Source organism: Notolepis coatsorum (genome assembly GCF_963971535.1).
Source record: "Notolepis coatsorum genome assembly, chromosome: 19".
Lineage (NCBI taxonomy): Eukaryota > Metazoa > Chordata > Actinopteri > Aulopiformes > Paralepididae > Notolepis > Notolepis coatsorum.
In genome coordinates, this window is record NC_140183.1 from 59,800,845 (window position 1) to 59,828,344 (window position 27,500).

Sequence of the window (27,500 nt, forward strand, 5' to 3'; positions counted from 1 at the left end):
CCGTCCTGCGCAGGTAGCCGCTGCGATGAAGGTCAACGTGAATTATACATCAGCGCCTCGTCCCCACAGCAACGCCGGGGGTCACACGCAGCAGAGACCAAAGAGAGGGGGGGGGATGGGAGGAGAGGAAGAGACCAAAGAGAGGGGGATGAGAGGAGAGGAAGAGACCGCTCCCCGGGGGAAGCGAGAGGGAGTAAAACATCCCCCGTCCACCTGGTGCTCTTTGAAGTTCAGTCGAAGTTAATCTGATCGTATCCTTCTATATACCTACTTATACACCTGCACATACTCCTTCTATATAGCTACTTATACACCTGCACATACTCCTTCTATATAGCTACTTATACACCTGCACATACTCCTTCTATATAGCTACTTATACACCTGCACATACTCCTTCTATATAGCTACTTATACACCTGCACATACTCCTTCTATATAGCTACTTATACACCTGCACATACTCCTTCTATATATCTACTTATACACCTGCACATACTCCTTCTATATAGCTACTTATACACCTGCACATACTCCTTCTATATATCTACTTATACACCTGCACATACTCCTTCTATATAGCTACTTATACACCTGCACATACTCCTTCTATATAGCTACTTATACACCTGTATATAATCCTCCTATATAGCTACTTATACACCTGCACATACTCCTTCTATATAGCTACTTATACACCTGCACATACTCCTTCTATATAGCTACTTATACACATGTATATAACCCTTCTATATACCTACTTATACACCTGCACATAGTCCTTCTATATAGCTACTTATACACCTGCACATAATCCTTCTATATGCCTACTTATACACCTGCACATAATCCTTCTATATGCCTACTTATACACATGCATATAACCCATATAACTCTGTATGATAGCATTTACAATAATGCTGTATATACCGTATATGTATATATTTATTCTTATATATCTTCATCTGTCTGTACATACCTGCATAATAATCCTTTTTGCATGTCTGTAGAGATACTATATCTATATCTGAACATATCCCTTACTTACTCGTACTAGTTACGCTGCTGGCCAGTATGACTTACTACCATAGTCTCTTTATACCTGTATCACTGTACATATTAATACTACAACTCTGTACAATGTACATACATCTGATTAGCACTATGACTCAGTAGTACTAATTTATATATTTAATTGTACCCAGTTCAATCACCGGTACGTTGTATATTACTATTGCACTTTACTGTTACATTTGCACTCAGGTTGGATGCCAAACTTATTTTCATTGTACTGTACTTGTGCTGTATAATCACAATACATTTTAATTTAATCTAATCTAATCTAATCTTAAACTCTAAAAAGCGTTCGGTCATGAACAATATCCTTCGCAATAAATCAACACGGAGAGAACAAGCTTCGCCAAACAAATCATCATTTTTGATAAATAACGAGCGTTTGTCTTCATTCCACGGCCAGTAAAGATAAGAAGCACATATGACACAAAAGTGTGCCATTTGCTTGGTTACTAGAGGATACAATTAACTGGCGTGTCAGACTCCTCTTTCATCATCCCAGTCACAGATATGATGATTAATGCCCAATCGTGAAAAAGTTAATAACACCTTCGATCTCAGATTCTCCAGGTATTAAACACAAGCCTCTGTAGATGTACAGAGGAGGGGGGGGGGGGAGTTAAAGTTTGATACGGTTTTGCAAGTAATCTTCCAGGCCGGGTGTGGTGGCGATAATGAATTGCATGTGCCAGGCAGATAATTTATGGCTGGTTGAGATAGAATCGCCCCGCCGTGTGGAGCCAATATTTCTCCAGCTTCTTAATGCAAAGAGATTCTACATATTAACATCTTCACGTGCGCCGAGATGTTAATGAAGACTGTTTTATTCTAAATAAATTAAGTCTGGTGTAAGCGGGGTTCTGTGAGTGTGTATGAGTGTGTGTGTGTGTGTGTGTGTGTGTGTGTGTGTGTGTGTGTGTGTGTGTGTGTGTGTGTGTGTGTGTGTGTGTGTGTGTGTGTGTGTGTGTGTGTGTGCGTGTGTGTGTGTGTGTTGTGAGTTAACAGTGGAAGCATGTCTTTGTGTCTGATGGTGAGTGTCTGACTTTCACATTGATTATACAAACATGTAATACTATGCAAACAGGCTAACTAACAAGCACTCTGTGACTAGCATCAGGCTAATGTAGTATCACCAGACACAGCCCTGCTAATGTGGTCTAGCATCAGGGCGAGCATCCTTCACCAGACAGCCCCCTGCGAATGTAATCTAGCATCAGGACGAGCATCGTTCACCAGACAGCCCCCTGCTAATGTAATCTAGCATCAGGACGAGCATCCCTCACCAGACACAGCCCTGCTAATGTGGTCTAGCATCAGGACGAGCATCCTTCACCAGACAGCCCCCTGCTAATGTGGTCTAGCATCAGGACGAGCATCCTTCACCAGACACAGCCAAATCAAATCAAATCAAATCAAATCAAATCAAATCAAATCAAATCAAATCAAATCAAATCAAATCAAATTTATTTATAAGGCCCGACAACACACGTTAATGTCCCCATGGGCCGTACAGGTCTTCTTTAAACAAGTCAAGAAGAAAACATAACAATAAGTCAAGAACAGAACAAGAACACCATAAGGTCCAAAATTCTTTAGATGAATGCAAATAAATGAAAGAATGCAAAGAATGCCCCCTGCTAATGTAGTCTAGCATCAGGGCGAGCATCCTTCACCAGACAGCCCCCTGCTAATGTAATCTAGCATCAGGACGAGCATCGTTCACCAGACAGCCCCCTGCTAATGTGGTCTAGCATCAGGACGAGCATCGTTCACCAGACAGCCCCCTGCTAATGTGGTCTAGCATCAGGACGAGCATCGTTCACCAGACAGCCCCCTGCTAATGTAATCTAGCATCAGGACGAGCATCCTTCACCAGACAGCCCCCTGCTAATGCAGTCTCACCTAAAGCCTGTGGACTGGAGAGGCCAGTCGAGGATCAGCAGAGGATCAGTAAAGGACCAATGGAGGACTAGTATATAGGACCAAATCAATAGAGGACCACTAGAGGACCGTATAGAATATCAGTATAGAGGCCCACTAGAGGCCCACTAGAGGACCACTAGAGGACCGTATAGAATATCAGTATAGAGGCCCACTAGAGGACCACTAGAGGACCGTATAGAATATCAGTATAGAGGCCCACTAGAGGACCACTAGAGGACCGTATAGAATATCAGTATAGAGGCCCACTAGAGGCCCACTAGAGGACCACTAGAGGACCGTATAGAATATCAGTATAGAGGCCCACTAGAGGACCACTAAAGGAGCGTATAGAATATCAGTATAGAGGCCCACTAGAGGACCACTAAAGGACCGTATAGAATATCAGTATAGAGGCCCACTAGACTAGGACCACTAAAGGACAGTATAGAATATCAGTATAGAGGCCCACTAGAGGACCACTAAAGGACAGTATAGAATATCAGTATAGAGGCCCACTAGAGGACCACTAGAGGACCGTATAGAATATCAGTATAGAGGCCCACTAGAGGACCACTAAAGGACAGTATAGAATATCAGTATAGAGGCCCACTAGAGGACCACTAAAGGACCGTATAGAATATCAGTATAGAGGCCCACTAGAGGACCACTAGAGGACAGTATAGAATATCAGTATAGAGGCCCACTAGAGGACCACTAAAGGGCCGTATAGAATATCAGTATAGAGGCCCACTAGAGGACCACTAGAGGACAGTATAGAATATCAGTATAGAGGCCCACTAGAGGACCACTAGAGGACCACTAGAGGACAGTATAGAATATCAGTATAGAGGCCCACTAGAGGACCACTAGAGGACCACTAGAGGACAGTATAGAATATCAGTATAGAGGCCCACTAGAGGACCACTAAAGGGCCGTATAGAATATCAGTATAGAGGCCCACTAGAGGACCACTAGAGGACAGTATAGAATATCAGTATAGAGGCCCACTAGAGGACCACTAAAGGAGCGTATAGAATATCAGTATAGAGGCCCACTAGAGGACCACTAAAGGAGCGTATAGAATATCAGTATAGAGGCCCACTAGAGGACCACTAGAGGACCACTAATGGTCTGGAAGAGGAACCGTAGACTAGAGGATTGATGGTCTGTCTAACATCATCTGTCCACTCCAACAGTAATCTAACTTATACTAATGAAAGACATGACACTTTATCAAAGACACTGTGCCTCCATGTGTGAATAAATCTGACTTGAAAGGAAAACGGCATTCGCTAACAGCGCTGATCCCCAGCCAGGCGCTCCACACACCACAGGGCCGCACTGCGGAGATTAAGATATGTCCTCAACCGACAACATGTGCCCAATGAATAATATGCTAATACATTGTGAATAATACGTGTGACATCACAGGTAATGCAAATGTAATTCCGGCTAATATGCGGTGAAAATCGGCTCTTAAAAAGTAAAGCTCAGAAGCTCACTCACCAAACACACGATACTCGGAATATCAATTTCTCCTGATTTGCTTCACCTTCTTTCATATCTACAGACTTGTGTGTGTGTGTGTGTGTGTGTGTGTGTGTGTGTGTGTGTGTGTGTGTGTGTGTGTGTGTGTGTGTGTGTGTGTGTGTGTGTGTGTGTGTGTGTGTGTGTGTGTGTGTGTGTGTGTGTGTGTGTGTGTGTGTGTGTGTGTGTGTGTGTGTGTGTGTGTGTGTGCACTGTGCAGCCACCACCTGCTGTCGTCCCAGTCCATTTCCCAACACAAAGTGGACTGTAATGAGATCCACATTAAAGAATCCCATCCCAGTCCATTACCTGCTCTGTGTGCAACAACAAACAGATACATTGATGTCTCCAAACGCTGCTGCTTGAAACCCAACCGTCCATTTCTGCCTGCTCTGAGGAGAGGGACGATACACACACGTACACACACACATAAACACGTAAAAATGCATACACACACGTACGAACACGCGAACACACACACCCGCGGTAGTACCCTTGATTCCTCTCATAGACTTCAAAAAACCATGTGCAACCTCTAAATATCCACACACACACACACACACACACACACACACACACACACACATGCACGCACGGATGCACGCACGCACACACACACACACACACACACACACACACACACACACACACACACACACACACACACACACACACACACACAAGTCTGTAGATATGAAAGAAGGTGAAGCAAATCAGGAGAAATTGATATTCTGAGTATCGTGTGTTTGGTTGGAAGGATACAGCTTCTGAGCTTTACTTTTTAAGAGCCGATTTTCACCGCATATTAGCCGGAATTATGTTTGCATTACCTGTGATGTCACATGTATTATTCACAATGTATTAGCATATGGCTGGAAGGTACAGTATACTGAATATATAAAGATACATACTGTATTTTTAAGTTAAAGGAAAACTCCAACATTTTGGGAAATTTGCTTATTTGCCATCTACCCTGGAGTTAGACAAGAAGATACAGTACATACATACCTTTTTCTTCTCTGTGCATGCAGTAGGAGTAGGAAGACGTTGGGAACTAGGCTAATGGAGGAACCTACTTCCAGTGACTGACGCTAAGCTAGGCTAACGGTGCGTGTCTTCCTATTCCTACTGCATGCACAGAGAAGAAAAAGGGTATGTATCTTCTTGTCTAACTCCCGGTGATGCCAAATAAGCTAATTTCCCAAAATGTTGGAGTTTTCCTTTAATCAAAAAAAGATTCCTTGCAGCAGTATCGAAAAGCAAAATAAAATAGACCATTTTGAATGAAATAGGAACATGACAATTGTAATACAAGGTAAATACATAAAGAAAAAATACATCATACAACGTAATTTGTACTGGAAAACTCAAAATCAGAATTATTACTTCTGAATATACCTGTACATCCCTCTGTATTGCTGTTGAATGATGTCTTTCAGTATGCAGCCCCTATACTAGGGATGGGAATTGATAGGATTTTATCGATACGATTCCATTATCGATTCTGCTTATCGATTCGATTCTTTATCGATTCTCTTATCGATACCTGATCAATTTATAATTTAAATAAATAAATTGGAAATGCAACAGAACTAAGCTGGTTAGAATAACAACATGCAACTTGACATTTCTGATTGTCATTTATTGTTGAGCCCCCATGTCAGGGGCGAGTGGCTCGGGAGGTAGAGCAGTCGTCTGGCAATCCGGAGGTTCCCGGTTCGATTCCCGCTCCTCCCGGGCAGCGTGTCGATGTGTCCTTGAGCAAGACACTTAACCCCTAACTGCTCCCGATGAGCAGGTTGGCACCTTGCATGGTTGCCTGCGCCGTCGTTGTGTGAATGTGTGAGTGATTGGGTAAAATGTAAGGAACAAATTGTAAAGCGCTTTGGATAAAAGCGCTATATAAAAAAGCAGCCATTTACCATGTCAGAAAAATACAAAAACTGTAAAAAATAAAACATTAACTATAGCCTACACTTAAATAAAATAATGTATTTGAGATTCTCTTAAAATGTATTTATTTTTTTATTCTTAAACTAATTTAATCTATTGAATAACAGTCGTTATTCCTCTGACTTCTGTCTCACACACACACACACACACACACACACACACACACACACACACACACACAGACACACAGAGCTCCCTCCCCGGGCCCCTGTCCTGTAGGTATTGGCTTGTGTTGCTACACGGACACATTTGTATGTTGCACCATGGTACTTCCTGTCTGACGGACTTAGTAAATAAACAATCCGGCTCTTATTATATGTGAACTAAAGAGTACAATGTTTACAGAACAGTCCCCACCCGCTGTTTTATTGTATTTGTACCTGTACTATCCGCTGTCAGCTGTTTATCTCTCTTTGTGAGCTTGATTAAATAGCGTTAGCTCACGTTAGCTAGCGATAGCTCCGCGGCTAATTTTAGCTCACCCTAAACTAAATCAATGAAAGCATTCAAGTAGTTTTCACTGCACATAGAAGTAGCCAAACAGCGGGAGCATTTCGGGAGCATATGACCAAAAGCCAGGCAATTTCGAGCCCTTAAGGAATCAAATAGAGTCTGCCATGGCTACATGCTAACGCGCGCAACTGTAGGAAAAACCTGGCAGCGTTAAGGGAATCGAAAGTCACAGGAGCCACACGGTTCCAGGCATCGGCCAATTAGGAACCGGTTCCCAACGGGAACCGGTTTTCGATTCCCATCCCTACCCTATACAGCTAAAGAGACTAGTTTTATCCGGTCTTACAGCTGCTAAAAAGCTGATAGCTTCACGATGGATTCAACCGGAAAAAATTTGCCGGAAGGTATGGATTCTTACCTATCTCGATGTGATTTATCTAGAGATATCTACAGCAAGAATTTTAGGTATCAGTGAAACTAACATTGCAATTTGGTTAGAAGTGGTGGAGAGAATAAAAGCTAGCATATGAAGTGTAGTTCCTGGTTAGAAACGAATGATAATGGATGGATTATCCAAGTGGGGGTCCGGGGGGGGAGAGCGAGCAAGAGCATATGTATGTATTGGATTGGATTGCAAGTATTAGGTATATATATCCCATAAACTACATTTATATTGATTTGAAATGTATAATCCTGTGATTTACTTAGGATATTTACTGTTAATGCTTGTGTATCTAAATGTATGTTATGTTTAAAAAAAAAAAAAAAAAAAAAAAATTGTACTGGAAAACTATACCGGTAGATGTGCGTTTATATATATAACAGCTTTTATCCAAAATGCTTTACAACTTGATGCCTCACGTTCACTGGTTCATTCACATGGAAGGTGCCAACCTGCTCATCGGGAGCAGTTAAGGGTTAAGTGTCTTGCTCAAGGACACTTGGGGGCGACAGTGGCTCGGGAGGTGGAGCAGTTGTCTGGTAATCCGGAAGTTCCACGGGTTCGATTCCCGGTCCTCCCGTGCAGCGTGTCGAAGTGTCCTTGAGCAAAGACACATAACCCCGAACTGCTTCGACGAGCAGGTTGCCACCAGTGTCAGTGTGTGAATGTGTGAGTGAATGGGTAAAATGTGAGGAAGAAATTGTAAAGCTGTAAACTGCTATATAGTTTCAAGTTTCAAGTTTCAAGTTTGTTTATTATTTGTCACAACAAAATACAGAATACTTTATGATGAAATGCTTGTTTCTGTATGAGCCCCTGAGTGTGCTACATACAGTAAAAAAAAGTAAGTAAAAAAAAGTAATTAAGAAGTAAGTAAAAGGTAAGTAAGGGAATGTTCAGTCAATATACATATATACAATACAGAATATATAAATATAAATGCAACTATTTACCATTTACCTCGACACGCTGCCAGGGAGGAGCCGGAATCGAACCGGCAACCTTCCGATTACCAGACGACCTGCTCTACCTCCTTAGCCACTGTCGCCCCCCAACACCATCAAAACTCAAGACAATATTGTGGTGTGATCATTTGGGCGCACACATATACTGTACATAGTTATGCTCGATATATCGGCCGCCGATATAATATCGGCCGATATGGCCGTTTTTTTACACATCGGTATCGGTCCGATATCAAGATAGGGGCGATATGAACCGATACTAAAGAAAATTTAAATAAATGTATATTTTTCTTTTTTTTACTTGTTTTGGCCCTCAATATATCAGTCATTTCTGAAAATAAGTTACAAAAGTACAAACAAAATTCGTTTTGGAAAATAGCTCTTTATTTTATTATCATAAAAAAGTGTTTTCTATACAGAGATATCGACATCGGTAAATATCGGTATCGGCCAGAACAGCAATATTAATATCGGTTATCGGTATCGGCCACAATTTTCACATCGGTGCATCACTACATATACAGTACACACACACCTACACACACACACACACACACCTACACACGCACACACACACACACACACACACACCCCTCCCCACCCTGGGCCTGTGGGTGTAACGGCTCACTGGGGAGCAGCTACAGCGGCCTCCGGATGCCTGCGACGTTCCGAGCAGATTCCTGCAGCTCTATCGTCACATGGCCTCCTCTCTCCTCACGCATCATTATCTCCAGCAGCTGTCGGCTCTGAGGCGTTCTGAGACCCGTGTTCTGAGACCTGTTCTGAGACCTGTGTTCTGAGACCTGTGTTCTGAGACCTGTTCTGAGACCTGTGTTCTGATACCTGTGTTCTGATACCTGTGTTCTGAGACACACATTATGGGATACACGCTCTGAGACATGCGTTATGATGAGACACGCGTTATGAGACACGCTTTCAGAGACACATGTTATGAGACACACACTCTGAGACACACACTATGAGACAATCATTGAGACACGCTTTCAGAGACACACACTCTGAGACACATGCTCTGAAACGCACGTGATGAGACACGCATTATGAGACACACATTCTGAGACACACGTTATGAGACACACATTCTGAGACACACGTTCTGAGACACACATTCTGAGACACACGTTCTGAGACACACGCTATGGGACACACGTTATATGAGACAAGTTATGAGACACGCGTTATGAGGAGCTGATCGTGGATTGTAGGAGAACACGGCAGGGGACACACACACCACTGTGGATAAACGGGGCTACCGTGGACAGGGTGAGCAGCTTTAAGTACCTGGGGGTCCACATCTCAGAAGACCTGACATGGACAACACACATAAAGAAGGCGAAGCAGCACCTCTACTAGGCTTGGGCGGTATAATTTTTTTCATACCATCATACCTTGCTGACATAATACCCCGGTATACGGTATATGACAGTATGACTTTCATTTTCATCAGCGCGGGGGGTGGGGGGGGGGGTATTATAAACGCTCGCTTATATTGAAACACGTTGATATTAGGGCCGTTCTTTCAACCTGAAAGTGCACTTTCTTCAACCTCGAAGTAAACAAATCACAGAACGGTAGCCACTGCCGGCACCATCAAGGTATCAACGTGAACTAACGGTAGCTAGTTAGCCGGCACCATCCAGGTATCAACGTGAGCTAACAGTAGCTAGTTACTGTTAGCCGGCACCATCCAGGTATCAACGTGAGCTAACGGTAGCTAGTTAGCCGGCACCATCCAGGTATCAACGTGAGCTAACGGTAGCTAGTTAGCCGGCACCATCCAGGTATCAACGTGAGCTAACGGTAGCTAGTTAGCCGGCACCATCCAGGTATCAACGTGAGCTAACGGTAGCTAGTTAGCCGGCACCATCCAGGTATCAACGTGAGCCAGTTGCATTAGGATTACAAAATGTCAACACTCACTCACCCCGTTTTATATTACATTCCCAAAGAAGTGCCTCTGTCTCTCGTTGTGCTGGATGAAGTCACTGGCGAGTCGAGTCGTGGCGAGGGTTTTGCTTAGATCCGAACAGAGTCCTTTAATTGTCCAAATGCGACAGTGTGTGCAGAAAAGTTTAGCTCTTGTTTGACATGCTGCCGCCATCTTGCTCAGCTCAGCTATGTGCGGGAAAGACGGACTGCCTCCCCTGCCCTCTGCTGGCACGTGCTGTGTGTGCACTACAACCAATGCCGTCCCTGTCGAAACTCCGTTTCAGTGTAATAGAAACCGAAACCCAATGCCGTCCCTGTCGAAACTCCGTTTCAGTGTAATATAAACTGAAACCCAACTGTGATTTTGATGGTATTGATTTTCAATACCGTCGGTATTTCTAAATACCGTGGTATACCGTAATACCGTCATACCGCCCAAGCCTAGCCTCTACCACCTGAGACAGTTAAGGAAGTTCAGAGTATCGGGGAAGATACTCCAGTCCTTCTACTCCGGAGCTGTAGAGAACATCTTGACTGGAAACATCACTGCCTGGTATGGAAACAGCAAGGCACAGGACAAGAAGGTCCTACAGAGAGTGGTGCGCTCAGCAGAGCGTACTACGGGTATTGCACTACCACCCCTGCAGGTCTTATATAATCCAGATCCAAATCCAGAGCCTGCAGAATAATGAAAGACCCTCACCACCCCAACAACAGCCTGTTCAAGCTGCTGCAGTCAGGCAAACGCCTGCGCACACCAGCAACTAGGGCAGAGAGACTTTGGCTCAGCTTCTTCCCCCAGGCCATCAGAGTCTTGAACACTGAACTCTCCACACACAAGCACGCATGAGAACACACACAACACACATACTGTATACGCTCACACACTAACAGTCACTTTAGCATGAACACACACACACACACACATGCTGCACACGCTCACACTCAACGGTCACTTTACACAATGAAAAGGTCAATACAAAAAAAAGAAAAAAAAAAGAACGGGAGTGGTTCTTGTATAGTAAATAGATGGATATACAGTAGCAAGATAGCACAAGTATATATAGTATAACTGTAGATTGTATAGTATAGTATTTAGGGATGCACGATAATTATCGGGCCGATAATTATCGGGCCGATATCAGCAATTATGACGTCATCCCGATAAACTCGATAACGTTATTGATAGCTCCGATAACATATAATACATTTTTTGGTTAAAAGAAATCCGGTGTGGGTGGATTTGGATGAAGGGCGCTTGTTTTTATTATAGCCTCCTCCCGTTTTGCCAGTACTGTGGTAAAACTGATAGCGTGTGGTTTAGGAACAGGGAGTTTTTCACAAATCGAGCGCTCCCTTTCTTGGCTGTGACGTAGTCACGTTACATTCGGAGACAGACAGTCGATCTGCCAATTACGTCCCACGGCTTGCACCCACCTCTTCTTCTTACCACCAATCAGAAGCTCTCGTTCGTTTATTTACCTCCAGATTGTCAGCCATTACTCTACTCGGAGCTAACGTTATCTCCCCGCCAGCCACATTGACAAGTACCAGCGCTTATACATTACTGGCAAATGTCTTGTTGCACTTGTGGCAACGAGCGTTGTCAGCATCGACTTTAGTAAAATAGACCCAGACTTTTGAACATTTCGTTCTGCGCCATTATGAGAGCAGAGCTGTCTGTACTGAGTCGGCAGCGCAGCACCCGTGTGAGTGAGTGTGTGTGTGTGTGTGTGAGTGAGTGTGTGTGTGTGGGAGGGAGCCCGCTCGCAGGCAGAGACAGAGGCAGGAGAGATAATAGACAACGGCCAACAAGATTAGTTTGCAACGTTTAAATTCCTAAAAAAAAACTCCATAATTTCTCGAGTACCGATAGCAGTACCGATGACGTCGGAGCTTATAAATACTAAAAAAAAAATTGATAAAAAAAAAATATATATATATATATATATATATATATACAGTTAAAAAAAATATTATAATACAATAAATATCGGGTATCGGCTTGAGGAGCATAAAGTTATCGGTATCGGTATCGGTGTCAAAAAATCAATATCGTGCATCCCTAATAGTATTGTATAGTAGTGTACATAAGACCCAGTGCCTCATCCGTAGCTAACATTGTATTGCACTATCGCAGGACCTTAGCATGTATTACCATGCTTTTTGTAAACTTTATGTACATTATACATGTTATGTCTTATTCTTATTACTTGTATTATTGCACAAATGTCTTATTCTTATTACTTGTATTATTGCACAATTGCTGCAGACATGACCTCCCGCATTTCACTGTATGCTTGTATGCCGTGACAAATGAAAACTCTTGACTCTCTCTTGTCTCTTGACACACGCTATGAGACACGCATTATGAGACACGTTCTGAGACACACGTTCTGAGACACACGCTCTGAGACACACATTATGAGACACACGCTATGAGACACACACGTTATGAGACACACTTTCAGAGACACACACTCTGAGACACGTTATAAGACACGCTTTCAGAGACACACTCTGAGACACGTTATGAGACATGCATTATGAGACACACTATGATACACGCATTATGAGACACACGCTCTGAGAGACACACGCTCTGAGACACGCGTTCTGAGACACACGTTATGAGACACACGCTATGAGACACGCTGTGAGGATTCGCCTGTCCTTGGACCTTTTTTCCCTGTCTCCTCTCCTCAACAGCCCCCACCCTTGCGAGGACTTTTCTCCTCTAACTTCACGCACCTGTTGGGAGTTTGCGATCAGCTCGGGAGAGTACTTGATTGCAGACTCCCCTCCAGTCCTTGTTGGGTCGTTCTGTACGCTACCATCTACTGCCGTTTCCTGGAGTGGGACATCGTCTTCGCTCTCTATACTTCCACGGGAGGATCCCTATGTTCTCACTCCAGACGTCGTGCCATCTTGTTGCTACCATCACCTGCCGCGTCTCCGGCGTCGGACCCCGGCTCGCCATCGCTCCCTATTCCACGGGAGGATGGCGTGTTCTCCCTCGGACCCCGGCTCGCCATCGCTCCCTATTCCACGGGAGGATGGCGTGTTCTCCGTCGGACCCCGGCTCGCCATCACTCCCTATTCCACGGGAGGATGGCGTGTTCTCCGTCGGACCCCGGCTCGCCATCACTCCCTATTCCACGGGAGGATGGCGTGTTCTCCCTCGGACCCCGGCTCGCCATCGCTCCCTATTCCACGGGAGGATGGCGTGTTCTCATCCCGTTCCCCTCGGACCCCATGTGTGCTGCATTGCCCGTGGGCAGCGTCTGATCTGGAGGAGGAGGATTCCTGTTGAGAGCTGAGCCGCAGAGCCCTACTCGGTTGTAGGGACGAAGAGGATCCCTGTGACCTTTTCCCAGCCTGCTCGCCCCTTTGTTCCGGGCCTCCTCACCGGGCCCCTGTCCCGGTGCCCGGCCTCCGCCGTTGGATTCCTGTCCCCGTCCCCAGCCCCCCTCTCTGGGCATCTGTCCCTGTCACTAGCCCGCCTCTCCGGGCCTCTGTCCCTGTCCCCCTCTCCAGTGCCCCTGGTCCCTTAGCCTGTTCGCCCGTTAAAGGCACAGTGCCGCCTTTTTGTGTTCATTGACGTTTTTATGTTTTACCCCCTTAAAGGCTGAGTGCCGCTTTTTTGTCTTTAATAAATAATGCCCTGTTTTTGGCTAACTCTCATACCTGTCTTGTGTTGTGCTATTGGGGTCGGTTTCAAACCATAACACACGCATTATTAGACACACGTTATGAGACACACGTTATGAGACGCACTTTCAGAGACACACACTATGAGACACACGTTATGAGACACACGCTCTGAGACACGTTATGACACGTTATGAGACACACGCTCTGAGACACACGTTATGAGACACATGCTCTGAGACACACATTATGAGACACGTTATGACACGTTACGAGACACACGCTCTGAGACACACATTATGAGACACGCTTTCAGAGACACACGTTCTGAGACACACGTTATGAGACACACGTTATGAGACACACGCTCTGAGACACACGTTATGAGACACGCTTTCAGAGACACACACTCTGAGACACGTTATGAGACACACGTTATGAGACACACGTTATGAGACACACGCTCTGAGACACATGTTATGAGACACGCTTTCAGAGACACACACTCTGAGACACGTTATGAGACACTTTCAGAGACACACACTCTGAGACACGTTATGAGACACACTTTCAGAGACACACACTCTGATAAAACCTCTCCACCTCTGTCAGGAACCTCGGGGTCATCTTCAACAGCAATTTTAAATTCGACAAACAGGTCAGCACAGTAGTCAAAAACAGTTTTTACCACCTCAGACTCCTGGCGAAGACAAAGGCATACCTCTCCCAAAGTAACCTAGAGACGGTGATACATGCCTTTGTCACCACTCGTCTCGACTATTGCAATGCCCTCTACACAGGCATCGACAAATCCCTGCTTCGCCACCTACAACTGGTGCCTCCTCACCAAAACAAAAAAAACACAAGCACATCAGCCCAGTTCTGGCCTCGCTCCACTGGCTGCCTGTTCACTTTAGAATAGATTTTAAATTAGCCCTAAATGTTTTTAAATCACTAAATGGCACGGCTCCTCCCTATCTATCCAAGCTCGTGCACCGCCACACCCCCCACCGATCCCTTAGATCAGCTGACCAGCTGCTATTGGTGGTGCCTAGAACTAGGCTCAAGACTAGGGGAGACAGAGCCTTCTCCACCGCAGCGCCTAGACTGTGGAACAGCCTCCCCCTCAACATACGGGCCGCCCAGACCGTGCAAGTTTTTAAATCACTTTTAAAAACCTACCTGTTCTCCCTGGCCTTCCCCCCCACTTAATCACCACTAGACCCCTAGCACTCATATCCTCTTTGCTTTACTGTGTCCTACCTGTTTTTATTACATTCATTGTTTTACTGTGTTTTTAATTTTATATCTTGCATCGTATTATTTAGTTTTTTTATCAACCTGCCTGTGAAGCACTTTGGTGCCAGCTGCCGCTGCCTGGAAATGTGCTATATAAATCAAATTGACTTGACTTGACACGTTATGAGACACACGTTATTAGACACACGTTATGAGACACACGCTCTGAGACACACGTTATGAGACACGCATTATGAGACCGACTTCACAGCAGAATTGACCAGTGCGTCCTCCCCCACGACACAATCACGTCAACTTTAAATAAATATCGTTTTCTGAGGTTGTCACAGGACAGTACATCTTTTTTTATAACTATTAGATTCGATTAGATTCAAATGAATTGTCATTATGCTGTACAGTCTAACATATTCTCTCATTGGTGAATGAAATAGCGTCTGCGGGCAGAGCTTAGTGCCGCTATGGTCCGAGAGAGAGAGAGAGAGAGACACTCCGACACACACACACACACGTGCGCATGTGCACGCAATTATTTCAGTACCGCACAAGGCTGTTCTGATGACAACTCCTCTAATTACGGCAACATATGAAAAAAACGACCAGCGCGCTCACTCAACAACACACTCCCGGTGTCATTCTGCATGGCCGTATGGCCTGTGCGTTGCGGGCGTGACAGAGCGCGTACTGTACGTCTCCCCGGCGGGCGCTAAGTGCTCTAATGACCCTGGTGCGGAGCGCTGGAGCACGGCAGGGCTGCTCGTGTTTGTGTTGAGGAGCTGATGCGACGCCATATGCTGCCTGCCTGACGCGGTCGCCAGCGCGGCACCAGCAGCTGTCGCTCGGACCAGACCCCCTCTCTCTCTCTGCTGCTAGCTAGCACACAAAATAGCAGTCTTGGCAGCGTGCGTGTGTGTGTGCGTGAGTGAGTGAGTGAGTGAGTGAGTGAGTGAGTGAGTGAGTGAGTGAGTGAGTGAGTGAGTGAGTGAGTGAGTGAGTGAGTGAGTGAGTGAGTGAGAGTGGGTACCCCCCCCGCACACACACACATGCAGAGACACACACTCCAACTGGTGCACACATACAGTGGAGGCAGCTAATACTGTACTAACTTTGCACACAGACATATATACACACACACGCGCGCGCGTGCACGCACGCACACACACACACACACACACACACCTAGTTGGCTTCAATTAGTCCTGTCCTTCATATGAGCCATCAAGGCTTTCCCGACCCTTATTTGTTCGCCTTTGTTTGTGAAACTCATTAAAAAAAGAGAGAGCAAACACACAGAGGCTCCAGAAGGCTGACTCTGGATCAGCTCCAGGGCTAAATCCTCCAGCAGGGACATTGAACTCTGGCCACCGGGGGCTAGCGGGAGATCAGCCCTCCCTTTTCCCCGCCGTCTACCTGCTCACTGCTGCTTCTCCAGCCTCTCAATCCACTCCACTCAGCACTAATCCCTGTATATCTGGGGGTTCACCTTCACCCCCCCCTCTCTCTTCTCTATTTCCCTTAATCTATCTCTCTCTCTATCGCACTATCATTCCCTCCTCTCTTTCCCCATCTCTCTCTATCTATCTCACTCTATTTCCCTCCTTCTCTCTTTCCCTCTCTCTATCTTTACTATCCTTCCCTCCTCTCTCTCTCTTATCTCTATCTCTATCTCCACCCATGCATCTGTCTCTCTCTCTGTCTCCCTCCCTCCCTCTCCCTCTCTCCCTCTATCTATATCTCTCTCTCTCCCTCCCTCCATACCACCCATCCCTACCATCCTCCACCCACTACTCTACCAACCCACCTGCCCTCCATCCTCATCTATCCATTTCCCAGCCTCTCAGCTATTCCTCGAAGGATGTGCTGGTCTCTCACCTTCACCTCAGCTCTATTCCCTTCTCTCTGTCTCCTTTCCTCTTTCCTATCCTCCCATATCCTCTCCTCTCCTCTCCCCATCCCCTCATCTCACATTCTCTCCTCTCCTCTCCCCTCTCCCATCATCCCCTCATATCACCTTCTCTCCTCTCCTCTCCCCTATCCCATCATCTCCTCTCCTCCCCTCCCCTCTCCTGTCCTCCCCTCCCCTCTCCTCTCCTCCCCTCCCCTCTCTTCTCATCTCCTCTCCTCTCCTCCTACATCCCTCCTGTATATCTGTTTATCTGGTCCTCAGCTGTCAGGGTTTAGAATTCCTGCTGCCGAGGTCAAGACCACAGGGAACCCCCGACCAACACCAGCCTAACAGACACACACACACACACACACACACACACACACACACACACACACACACACACACACACACACACACACACACACACACACACACACACACACACACACACACACACACACACTCACTCATCAACACACACACTGACACACTGACACACACACACACACACACACACACACACACACTCACTCATCAACACACACACTGAGACACTGACACACACACACACACACACACACACACACACACACACACACACACACTCACTGAGACACTGACACACACACACACACACACACACACACACACACACACACTCACTCATCAACACACACACACACACACACACACACTCACTCATCAACACACACACTGACACACTGACACACACACACTATGTTTGTACTAGGGTGAAAGAAACAATCCCCACTACCAAAATGAAAGTTTACCCAAATCAAAAACCCTGGGTAGACAAATCCGTCCGTGAAGCTCTGAGAGAGCGCACCAAAGCATACAACGACGGCCTAGAGGCAGGCAACATGAATGACCACAAGGTGGCGCGATACAACGTAAGGAGGACTGTGTCAGAGGCCAAACGACGCTACAGGGATAAAATTGAACTCCAGTTTGAACAAGCTGACTCTAGAGCTATGTGGCAGGGGCTCAAAACGATGACAGACTACAAAGGCGCCTCCCTCAAACTGAACAGTGACATCTCCTTAGCAAATGACCTCAATACCTTCTATGCGAGGTTTGATGCTGGTAATAACAACACCAGCTCACAAGCCTCGGCAATGGGGGGGGGGGGGGTCGGCTGCTGATGGAGGCGCAGTGTTCAGGGTAACAGAGCATGAGGTGAGGCGGACCTTTAAAAAAGTGAATATCAGGAAGGCAGCAGGTCCAGACGGCATCCCCGGCCGCGTCCTAAAAGTCTGTGCCGACCAACTGGCCCCAGTATTCACTGACATATTTAACCTGTCCTTAGAACAGGCTGTCATCCCCACCTGCCTGAAGAAGTCCACTATTATCCCTGTACCCAAAAAATCCAAGCCTGCTTGCCTCAACGACTACCGCCCTGTAGCTCTCACCTCCATAGCCATGAAGTGCTTCGAGAAGCTAGTAAAGGGCTACATCTGCTCCTCCCTCCCCATCAACATGGACCCCCTGCAATTTGCATACCGCCCCAACAGGTCCACGGAGGACGCCATATCCCATGTGCTGCACACAGCAGCATCACACCTGGACAAGAGGCAGGGGAACTATGTGAGAATGCTATTCATCGACTACAGCTCGGCATTCAATACCATAGTCCCCTCCATACTCATAGCCAAGCTCAGGGACCTGGGCTTGGGCTATGACCTCTGCCAGTGGGTCTTGGACTTCCTGACTGGCAGACCCCAGGTGGTGAGAGCAGGCAACTGCACCTCCTCATCCATCACCCTCAACATAGGGGCCCCCCAGGGCTGTGTTCTGAGTCCCCTCCTCTACTCCCTGTACACACACGACTGTGTGGCTCAGCGGAGTAGCAATACAATCGTCAAATTTGCTGACGACACAGTGGTGGTGGGCCTGATCTCTGCCAACGACGAGAGGGCCTACCTGGAAGAGGTCAAGGTCCTGGCGGGATGGTGCCAGGAAAACAGCCTCTCCCTGAACGTCAGCAAAACAAAGGAGATGATTGTGGACTTCAGGAGGTCGGGGGTCAAGGACTACAGCCCCCTCAGCATCGACGGGGCACCGGTTGAGAGAGTCAACAGCTTTAAGTACCTCGGAGCCTACATATCCGAGGACTTGACATGGACCACACACATTAACAGTGTTGTGAAGAAGGCACGACAACGCCTCTACTTCCTCAGGCGCCTAAGGAAGTTCCAAGTCAGCCAGAAGATCCTTAAGAACTTCTACTCATGTACAATAGAGAGCATCTTGACCGGCAACATCAAATCCTGGTTTGGGAATAGCACTGCACAAGACCAAAGCAGACTACAAAGAGTGACACGTTCAGCCGAACGCACAATTGGAGGGGGGCTCCCCACCCTCCAGAACATTTACTACAAGCGTTGCAAGGGCAAGGCTAAGAGAATCATTAAAGACTCCAGTCACCCGAACAACTGCCTCTTTGAACTGCTGCGGTCAGGCAAGCGATACAGGAGTCTCAAGGCGAGCACAGAAAGACTCAGAAGAAGCTTCTATCCCCAGGCCATCAGGCTGCTAAACGAACAATGAATGAACACTACACAACAACAACCACCAAACGCACATAGCACACACATCCACACGCACACACTCACTTTAAACAAACACACTGTAGCACCCACTCCACACACTTATAGCACACACCCACTTTAAACAAACACACTGTAGCACCCACTCCCCACACTTTATATTTATGGATGAAGGATTGCACTACAACTCGTACACCTTACTGTAAATTGTACCTAAAATTGTACCTCATCCCATTTCTGCTTTGCACTAGATAGTACTGTACATTAGTACACTGCATAGTATTGTGTATTGTATATTATATGGTAACTCAGAACATTGTACATATGTCTATACCGAACACTGTGACCTCATTTTCTTCTTCTAAATTCATGCTATATTATGTTATTATGTTATTTGATACTATCTTGTCTAGCACAGTCTCTGGAGCGTAACAGTAAGAAGCATTTTGTATGAAAGTATTCTGTACTTCTGTATGACAACTATTAAAGAACTTGAGAACTCACTCATCAACACACACACTGACACACACACACAAACACGCACACACTCACTCATCAACACACACACTGACACACTGACACACACACACACACACACACACACTCACTCATCAACACACACACTGACACACACACAGACACACTCACTCATCAACACACACACTGACACACTGACACACACACACACACATCCACTCATCAACACACACACTGACACACACACACAGACACACACACACACACACACACACACACACACACACACACACACACACACACACACACACACACACACACACACACACACACACACACACACACACACACACACACACACACACACACACACACACACACACACACACACACACACACACACACACACACACACACACACACACAACCTTTAACCATGCCCAACACCTTCCTTGGTCGGCATCCATCAGCATCCAAACTAGTTCCCTTAGGAAAATGCTGAATGTGTGTTTTGTATTGTGTATTGTTTGTGTGTGTGTGTGTGTGTGTGTGTGTGTGTGTGTGTGTCTCTGTGCTCCTGCGTGTGTTTTAATGTGTGTGTGTGTGTGTGTGTGTGTGTGTGTGTGTGTGTGTGTGTGTGTGTGTGTGTGTGTGTCAGTGTGTGTGTTGATGAGTGAGTGTGTGTGTGTGTGTGTGTGTGTGTGTGTGTGTGTGTGTGTGTGTGTGTGTGTGTGTGTGTGTGTGTGTGTGTGTGTCTCTGTGTGTGTGTCTCTGTGTTTGCGTGTTGATGAGTGTGGCTCCACAACACCAGCATAATAGCCGGGGGATTTTCATTGTTCCTCATTTGCTGTTTGGACCATTATTCCTGCTCTCATTTGCCTCACAGTAATGTTGCTGCACTAATACAGTGGGGCTGCATTATTGATGAGGCCGGCCTTGCTGGGCCAAAGGACGGAGGAGTGGAGGGGAGAGAGACAGGTTTGAGGGAATGCTGGACATCTAGTTTCCATTTTGTCTGGTTCTGCGGTGCCAGGCGTAAGGGGGAGGAGGGGAGCCAGTCGGGCCTTGTGGGTAGTTTACAAAGCTGGCCCCCTGAGAAGAGAGCCGGGCCATATGGTACCGCTTCATGTGGGCTTTGTCTGTCATACAACACAGACACACAGGCACATGAAGAAAGACACAAACACAGCCACACACAAACAAACCCTCACATACGTCATGTCAAGGGCCCACAAATTGTTATGTGATTCAAATAATATTCAGAGTTAATTATATTGTTCACTTTGCTGTTGGCCATGTATTTGTAATTCAAATCATATTCAGAGTAATATTCAGAGTTAATTATATTGTTCATACCGTTTATTTTTTCTCCTATTTTTATATTCAGAGTTAATTATATTGTTGACACTGTTTTTATTGCCTATATTTATGTCTTCCTACTATAATCTATTACCCGGTCCCTGTCCATACCTGTACCTCTCCATGCTGCTATGACGCCCAACGTATGGGCAGGGTAATAGTAGAAAGACGTAAATATAGGCAATACAATTTGATCTGAATAAGAATATATGAGAAAAATAAACAGTGTAAACAAAGGTGCAGATGAGGGTCTGTATGCCAGTTATACTGTATATATTATACGTTACAATAAATATGACAATAAATCATTTGAATCTGAATGTATACTATGAGTAATAGTAAAAGTAAACAGTATACACAAGGTGCAGTACACACAAGGTGGTACCCTAACTGGCGTGATATATGTCATACGTTGTAGTAATTAAACTATTCTCCAATTTTCCGGGGACCCCCTGGGATCATCTCAGGGACCCCAGGCGGTTCCCAGGACCCCACGTTGAGCACCACTGGCCTAGATGATAGCGATGAATCCAAAATAAATGTTCCTTTTCAATCAAACCATGACCGCAATTCTCTCAGTTTTCAGTCTTTTGATATTGTTTCCACTTTCTCACAAACTTACAATTATAATCCGCTAACTCCCTCGTAAATCCCACAGATTTCCAAGCTTAGCCAAGCAGAAAAACTCACACGTTATATACGTTTTGTAACACAAAGGGTAATATCGATCTAGAATCTAATCTCTCGAATTGCCTAGATAATCGCGGTAGATCCAGAATACATTTCCTTTTTATGTGACCCCAGATCATTCAAATCCAAACAAACTGTGAGATTCCCAAAAATATCCTAAGAGACCCTAAACAAGTTCATCAGCACTAAACAAGATCATCAGCACTAAACAAGATCATCAGCACTAAACAAGATCATCAGCACTAAACAAGATCCTCAGCACTAAACAAGATCATCAGCACTAAACAAGATCATCAGCACTAAACAAGATCATCAGCACTAAACAAGATCCTCAGCACTAAACAAGATCATCAGCACTAAACAAGATCATCAGCACTAAACAAGATCATCAGCACTAAACAAGATCATCAGCACTAAACAAGAGCTTAAGCCCCTAAGCAGAACAAAGTCATGAATAAGAATAAGATAATAATAACAAAGTACTGTCCGGGATTCACATTTTGTATGTTATATCTATACATTCTAGTATAAAATGTACAGTAAAAATATACAGAAGTCTACAGTAAGTGTACAGTAAGTGTAATATTGAACAGTGTTATTTTAAAAGTAAAAGTCCAGGAAGATGGCAACTGTCACCCTGTGCTCAGTGATGCAGTGAGGCACAGTGATGCATTGTAAAGTCTGATGGCTGTTGGAATGAAGGACTTCCTGTGCCGTTCAGTGCTACATCTTGGGAGTGTTAGGTGTCGGTTACACACAGGGTGTTTTTGTTTCGTTTTCAAGATGAGTTTCACTTTCCACGTCGCAACGTAGTGACAGCCGAGTTAGACATTTGTTTTGCAACCTGAGCACTTTCGTGTTGCCTCCTGAGCACAGTGATGTAGGACAATGCCAAAGCAGTAGGTGGCGAACATGAAGGCAATTTTCAACCAATCAGAACTTGAATGTGCCAATACTCTTCCTGCAAAAAAATATCAACAAGCCGCCATCTTTAAATGCCTCCGTGAGCTCACGTTAGCCAGCTGCTCATGCAATCATTAATGCTAGCAGAATTAATGGATGTAAACTTTATTTAACATATTGCAGAATGGGTACAATACAATACGGCTCAATACAAACAATTGTTAAGGGAATGCAGACTGTTGTAGCTTGGACTGGGGTCCTTATAACAATAACTTGACAACACATGGTAGCTGCAGCTATTTGGGACAGCTGTCGTAAACCGGACGTTGGTGAGGGCACGCAGATGTCGGTATCTACTGCGCATGGGCGTTGAGCAACAACGGCTCTGCGCAGATTACATGACACGTTGTCGGCGAGTTTTGGCGTTTTTCCAAAACGGAAACACAATTTCAGCGTTGTCAGTAGGGCAACGCGTTATCCTGCCAAAACGGCATTTCTATTTAACAGGGACAGCAAACGTATTCATTCAGCAACAAAACAAAAACAAAAACACCTAGTCTAACCATGGCCTTAGTCTAGCACTAAACAATGCTCATCCTGTCACAGGGCTCTACGCTAACCTTTTTCACTAGGGGCACAGGTGCTCCTAAATGAAAAAAGTTAGGAGCACACAAAGAAATTTAGGAGCACCCAAAAATATTTAGGAGCACAGTGAAAATATTTCAAGTAAAAGATTTTTTCTTTTTTCAAAAATAAATGTATATTTGTACTGTGCGTGCATGTGTGTAAATTAGCTCTTGCTACAACCCTGCATGTTTACATTTTGTATTTTGTACTTGATGTTCATTAACATGTGCTGTCCCTATCAAATAAACTATCAAATCAAACTACTGCTACAAAAGTAACAGTCACTTAACTTTAGCTTTTGCCCCGTTTATGCATACAATGCCTATGTTTTGGCTGTGTTGCTCTTCTAGAGAAATAATCCTTTCAGGGTTGCCTATTGAAATACTGTACACCTCCAGTACAGAAACATTGTTTATGAGTTTGCGTGTCAGGTAGACCATTGATTGACAGTCGAGTCTGCCAATTACGTCACACCGCTTGCACTCCGGCCGTCCGGCACTGCAGCTGGACCTATTGCCCACCTCTGCTGTTCATAACGCTAGCCAAGTTAGCTGTACACACATACACAGTGGGCCGGCAGTTACTTTGGTGTAGGGGTGTAACAATGCATCGATCATAAGGGGAAAATTCAACTGCATCGATTTGAAAATGTTAGAATCGATTATCGCAATTTGAATGTGTACACAGTGTTATGTTGTTATCATGTCCGTTACAGTCAACACAACGGCATACGCTACTGCATCAACGTTATGATTAACAAAGCAAGGCATTCGTTTTGTTGCATTAACGTTATATTACTATTGCTATCGCTAAATCTAGGTGTTCTAAAATATATTGCTATTGGTAAGACTAGAAGTTACATGTCTCGGGAAACTCTCGCATATCGCAATGGTGGCTTTTCAGGAAGTAAACAAGCCAAATGAGAGCTTCCGATTGGTCATTTGCTTTCTTTCTCATGAAACCAGTCACGTCACTCTACTGTGATTGGACCGTTGGCTTGAGTGCAATGTGGGACTTGTAGTTTTTTAACGATTCTCGCAGTGGAGGAAAAAAAAGACGAGAGAGGCTGTAATCTGTACTCGCACAGCGTGCGCGTAATTCATTTTTACGGTTCGCATAGGGGCATATGCGAGCAATTTGGTCGCACTGTAGAGCCCTGTGTCAGCCAAGTCTGTGTATAGTGGGTGGGAGGGGTTGTCCCTGATGGCCTGGAGCTTAGCAAGGCTCCTCCTCTCCGCCACCCTCGCTAGGGAGTCCAGCTCCACCCCAACCACGCTACTGGCCTTCCTGACCAGCTTATCCAGCCTGTTTGTGTCCCCCGCTCTCAGTCCGCTGCCCCAGCGCCCGCCACCACCGACTCGTAGAACATCCTCAACATCCTTGTACAGACGTTGACAGATCTCAGCTGAGGATCTAAACTAGGGATGTACCGATCCGATATTGATATCGGTCCCGATATCACTAAAATAGCTGGAATCGGGTATCGGATTTTTTTTTTTTATAAATAGCGGAATTTCTTTTTTTATATATATATAATAATAATAAGAAATAAAATAAGAAATAACAATTCAGTACATTTATATCTATGTGTTAATTTGTTACATTTAGTTTCACTAAGTTAGGAAAGTAATGTTTTAAGTAAAGCCTGATGTTGCCTTGCACAAAAGACTGATCCCAGTCCCTTCCACACAGTGAGGCATACAGTTTATTAATTGAACAATGGGTATTTACATTTAGTCATTTAGTTGACTCTTTTATCCAAAGTGACTTACAAGTTCTGTACGACAAGTCAATAGGAAGGGCACAACAGCAGCTGAGTAACAATGTGTATCAAAGTGTTGAGTGCTACAGTGTAGGTTAGTATATTAGGACAAGTGCATGCCAGTAAAGTTAGTTAGGGTTAGATTATTTTTTATTCTTCATTTCAGATAATGGTATGGGTATCGGATCGGTACTCGGTAGTGATGCACCGATGTGAAAATTGTGGCCGATACCGATAACCGATATTAATATTGCTGTTCTGGCCAATACCGATATTTACCGATGCCGATATCTCTGTATAGAAAAAACTTTTTTATGATAATCAAATACACTTTTTTTTTTTTTACTTTTGTAACTTATTTTCAGAAATGACTGATATTTTGAAACTATTTAAGGCCAAAACATGTTAAAAAAAAGAGTCAGCATTGCCTTGGCTTGGGCTGATCGCTATACTAACTCGTTTGGCTGAGTTAGGGGGAGGGAAGCCGTGGGTGGGTCCTGGGCGTTGTGGACAGCGACCCCTACAGTTCGGTCGGGGCACCTGCACAGCGAGGGTAGGATCTGGAGAAAGGTAGTGTGACCTTCCACACGTTACACTCTCCCAGTGAGAATCTGCGCGGCCAGGCTGGCTGCCGGCTGGCTGCACATGTGTCGGAGGAAAGCATGTGACAGTCTCCGGCCTCCCGGACCAACAGTAGGGGGGGGGTGCGCAACAACCAGGAAGGGGGTTGGGAATTGGCATAAGGACTAACATTGGGATGGGAGAAAAATCGGAAAAAAGGAGGGGAAAAAAGATTTAAAAAAAGAAAAATAATAATAATAATAATAATAATAATAATAATAATAATAAATATATATATATAATTTCTTTATATCGGCCCATATCGGCCCTATCTTGATATCGGACCGATACCGATGTGTAAAAAAACAGCCATATCGGCCGCCGATATATCGTGCATCACTAGTACTCGGTATCGGCCGATACCCAAAGCCAGGTATCGGTATCGGGACTGAAAACGGTGGATCGGTGCATCCCTAATTTAAACGGGATCCTCAGCCCTTTAAAACGAGACGCGCTCCGTCCCAAACTCACCGAAGTCGGCCAGCTTGAGCTCCCCGGTGTCGCCGATGAGCAGGTTCTGCGGCTTGAGGTCGCGGTGCAGGATGTGCCTCTGGTGGATGTAGGACAGACCCCTCAGCAGCTGGAACAGGAACAGCTGGACACACAAGACGACACACAACAGATACGGTTCAATACAATCCATTACACAGTGCTGATATGAGCCACGGGATTCTAATACTATTCGCTATGATGCATCTCTCCACGGGAGGCGCCGGCCTGGTACACGGCTGCAGACCTTTGTCTAATCAAATTGCCCTTCAAGCCATAATACGAGATTGAACCGATACATAAAAGGGGGCCGTCCGTCTATTGTGTTCTGGATGCGTTTGTATATCAATATCGATATTCTATTGTCTTTCGCCTATTTCAAACGTTCACCTTTGCCTGGATCCTCTCTGGTTGAGTCATTACCGTTTCGGTCCGTTAGATTGAATTGTTTTTTCCCCCCGTAGTAATGTGGATGAGAGCACGCCATCGCACCAGCAGGGTTAATGGCTACATTCCAATCTAAATGTGAGTTGGCATGAACTCCGAAAACTCATTTACAATTAGCTCAATGAAACCCCCTCAAAATACACTTTCTCTCGCACACACACACACACATTAGTGCGTGCACTCACATGGGTGCACACAAACACACATGTTCATACACACAAACACACAAACAGAAATTCTAGCACACACGCACACACACACGCACACACACACATGCATGGGTACTCACATGGGTGCACACAAACACACACATTCATACACACAAACACAAATGGTAGCACACACACACATATGCGTGTGCACGCACACACACACACACACACACACCCTACTCACCATGTCAATACTGACCTATCACCCCAGAACACACCCATCATTCGGTCCACTTGGACTATTGACCAGCGATCAAACAGAT

At 45.2% G+C, this 27,500-nt stretch overlaps 1 protein-coding gene across 1 annotated transcript in view; it reads right to left on the reverse strand.

Annotated features, from left to right (window-relative positions):
* LOC311246516 (cyclin-dependent kinase 14-like) overlaps positions 1 to 27,500 on the reverse strand; it is a gene marked incomplete at its 3' end in the record, with an annotated part of 332,639 nt that overhangs the window by 113,195 nt on the left and 191,944 nt on the right. The window contains exons 9-11 of the mRNA XM_084336667.1: positions 26,561 to 26,684; positions 21,208 to 21,266; positions 8,980 to 9,194 (exon numbers count right to left, since the gene is read on the reverse strand). Coding sequence (XP_084192793.1) covers positions 8,980 to 9,194; positions 21,208 to 21,266; positions 26,561 to 26,684 — 398 coding nt within the window. The remainder of the gene's footprint in view (positions 1 to 8,979; positions 9,195 to 21,207; positions 21,267 to 26,560; positions 26,685 to 27,500) is intronic.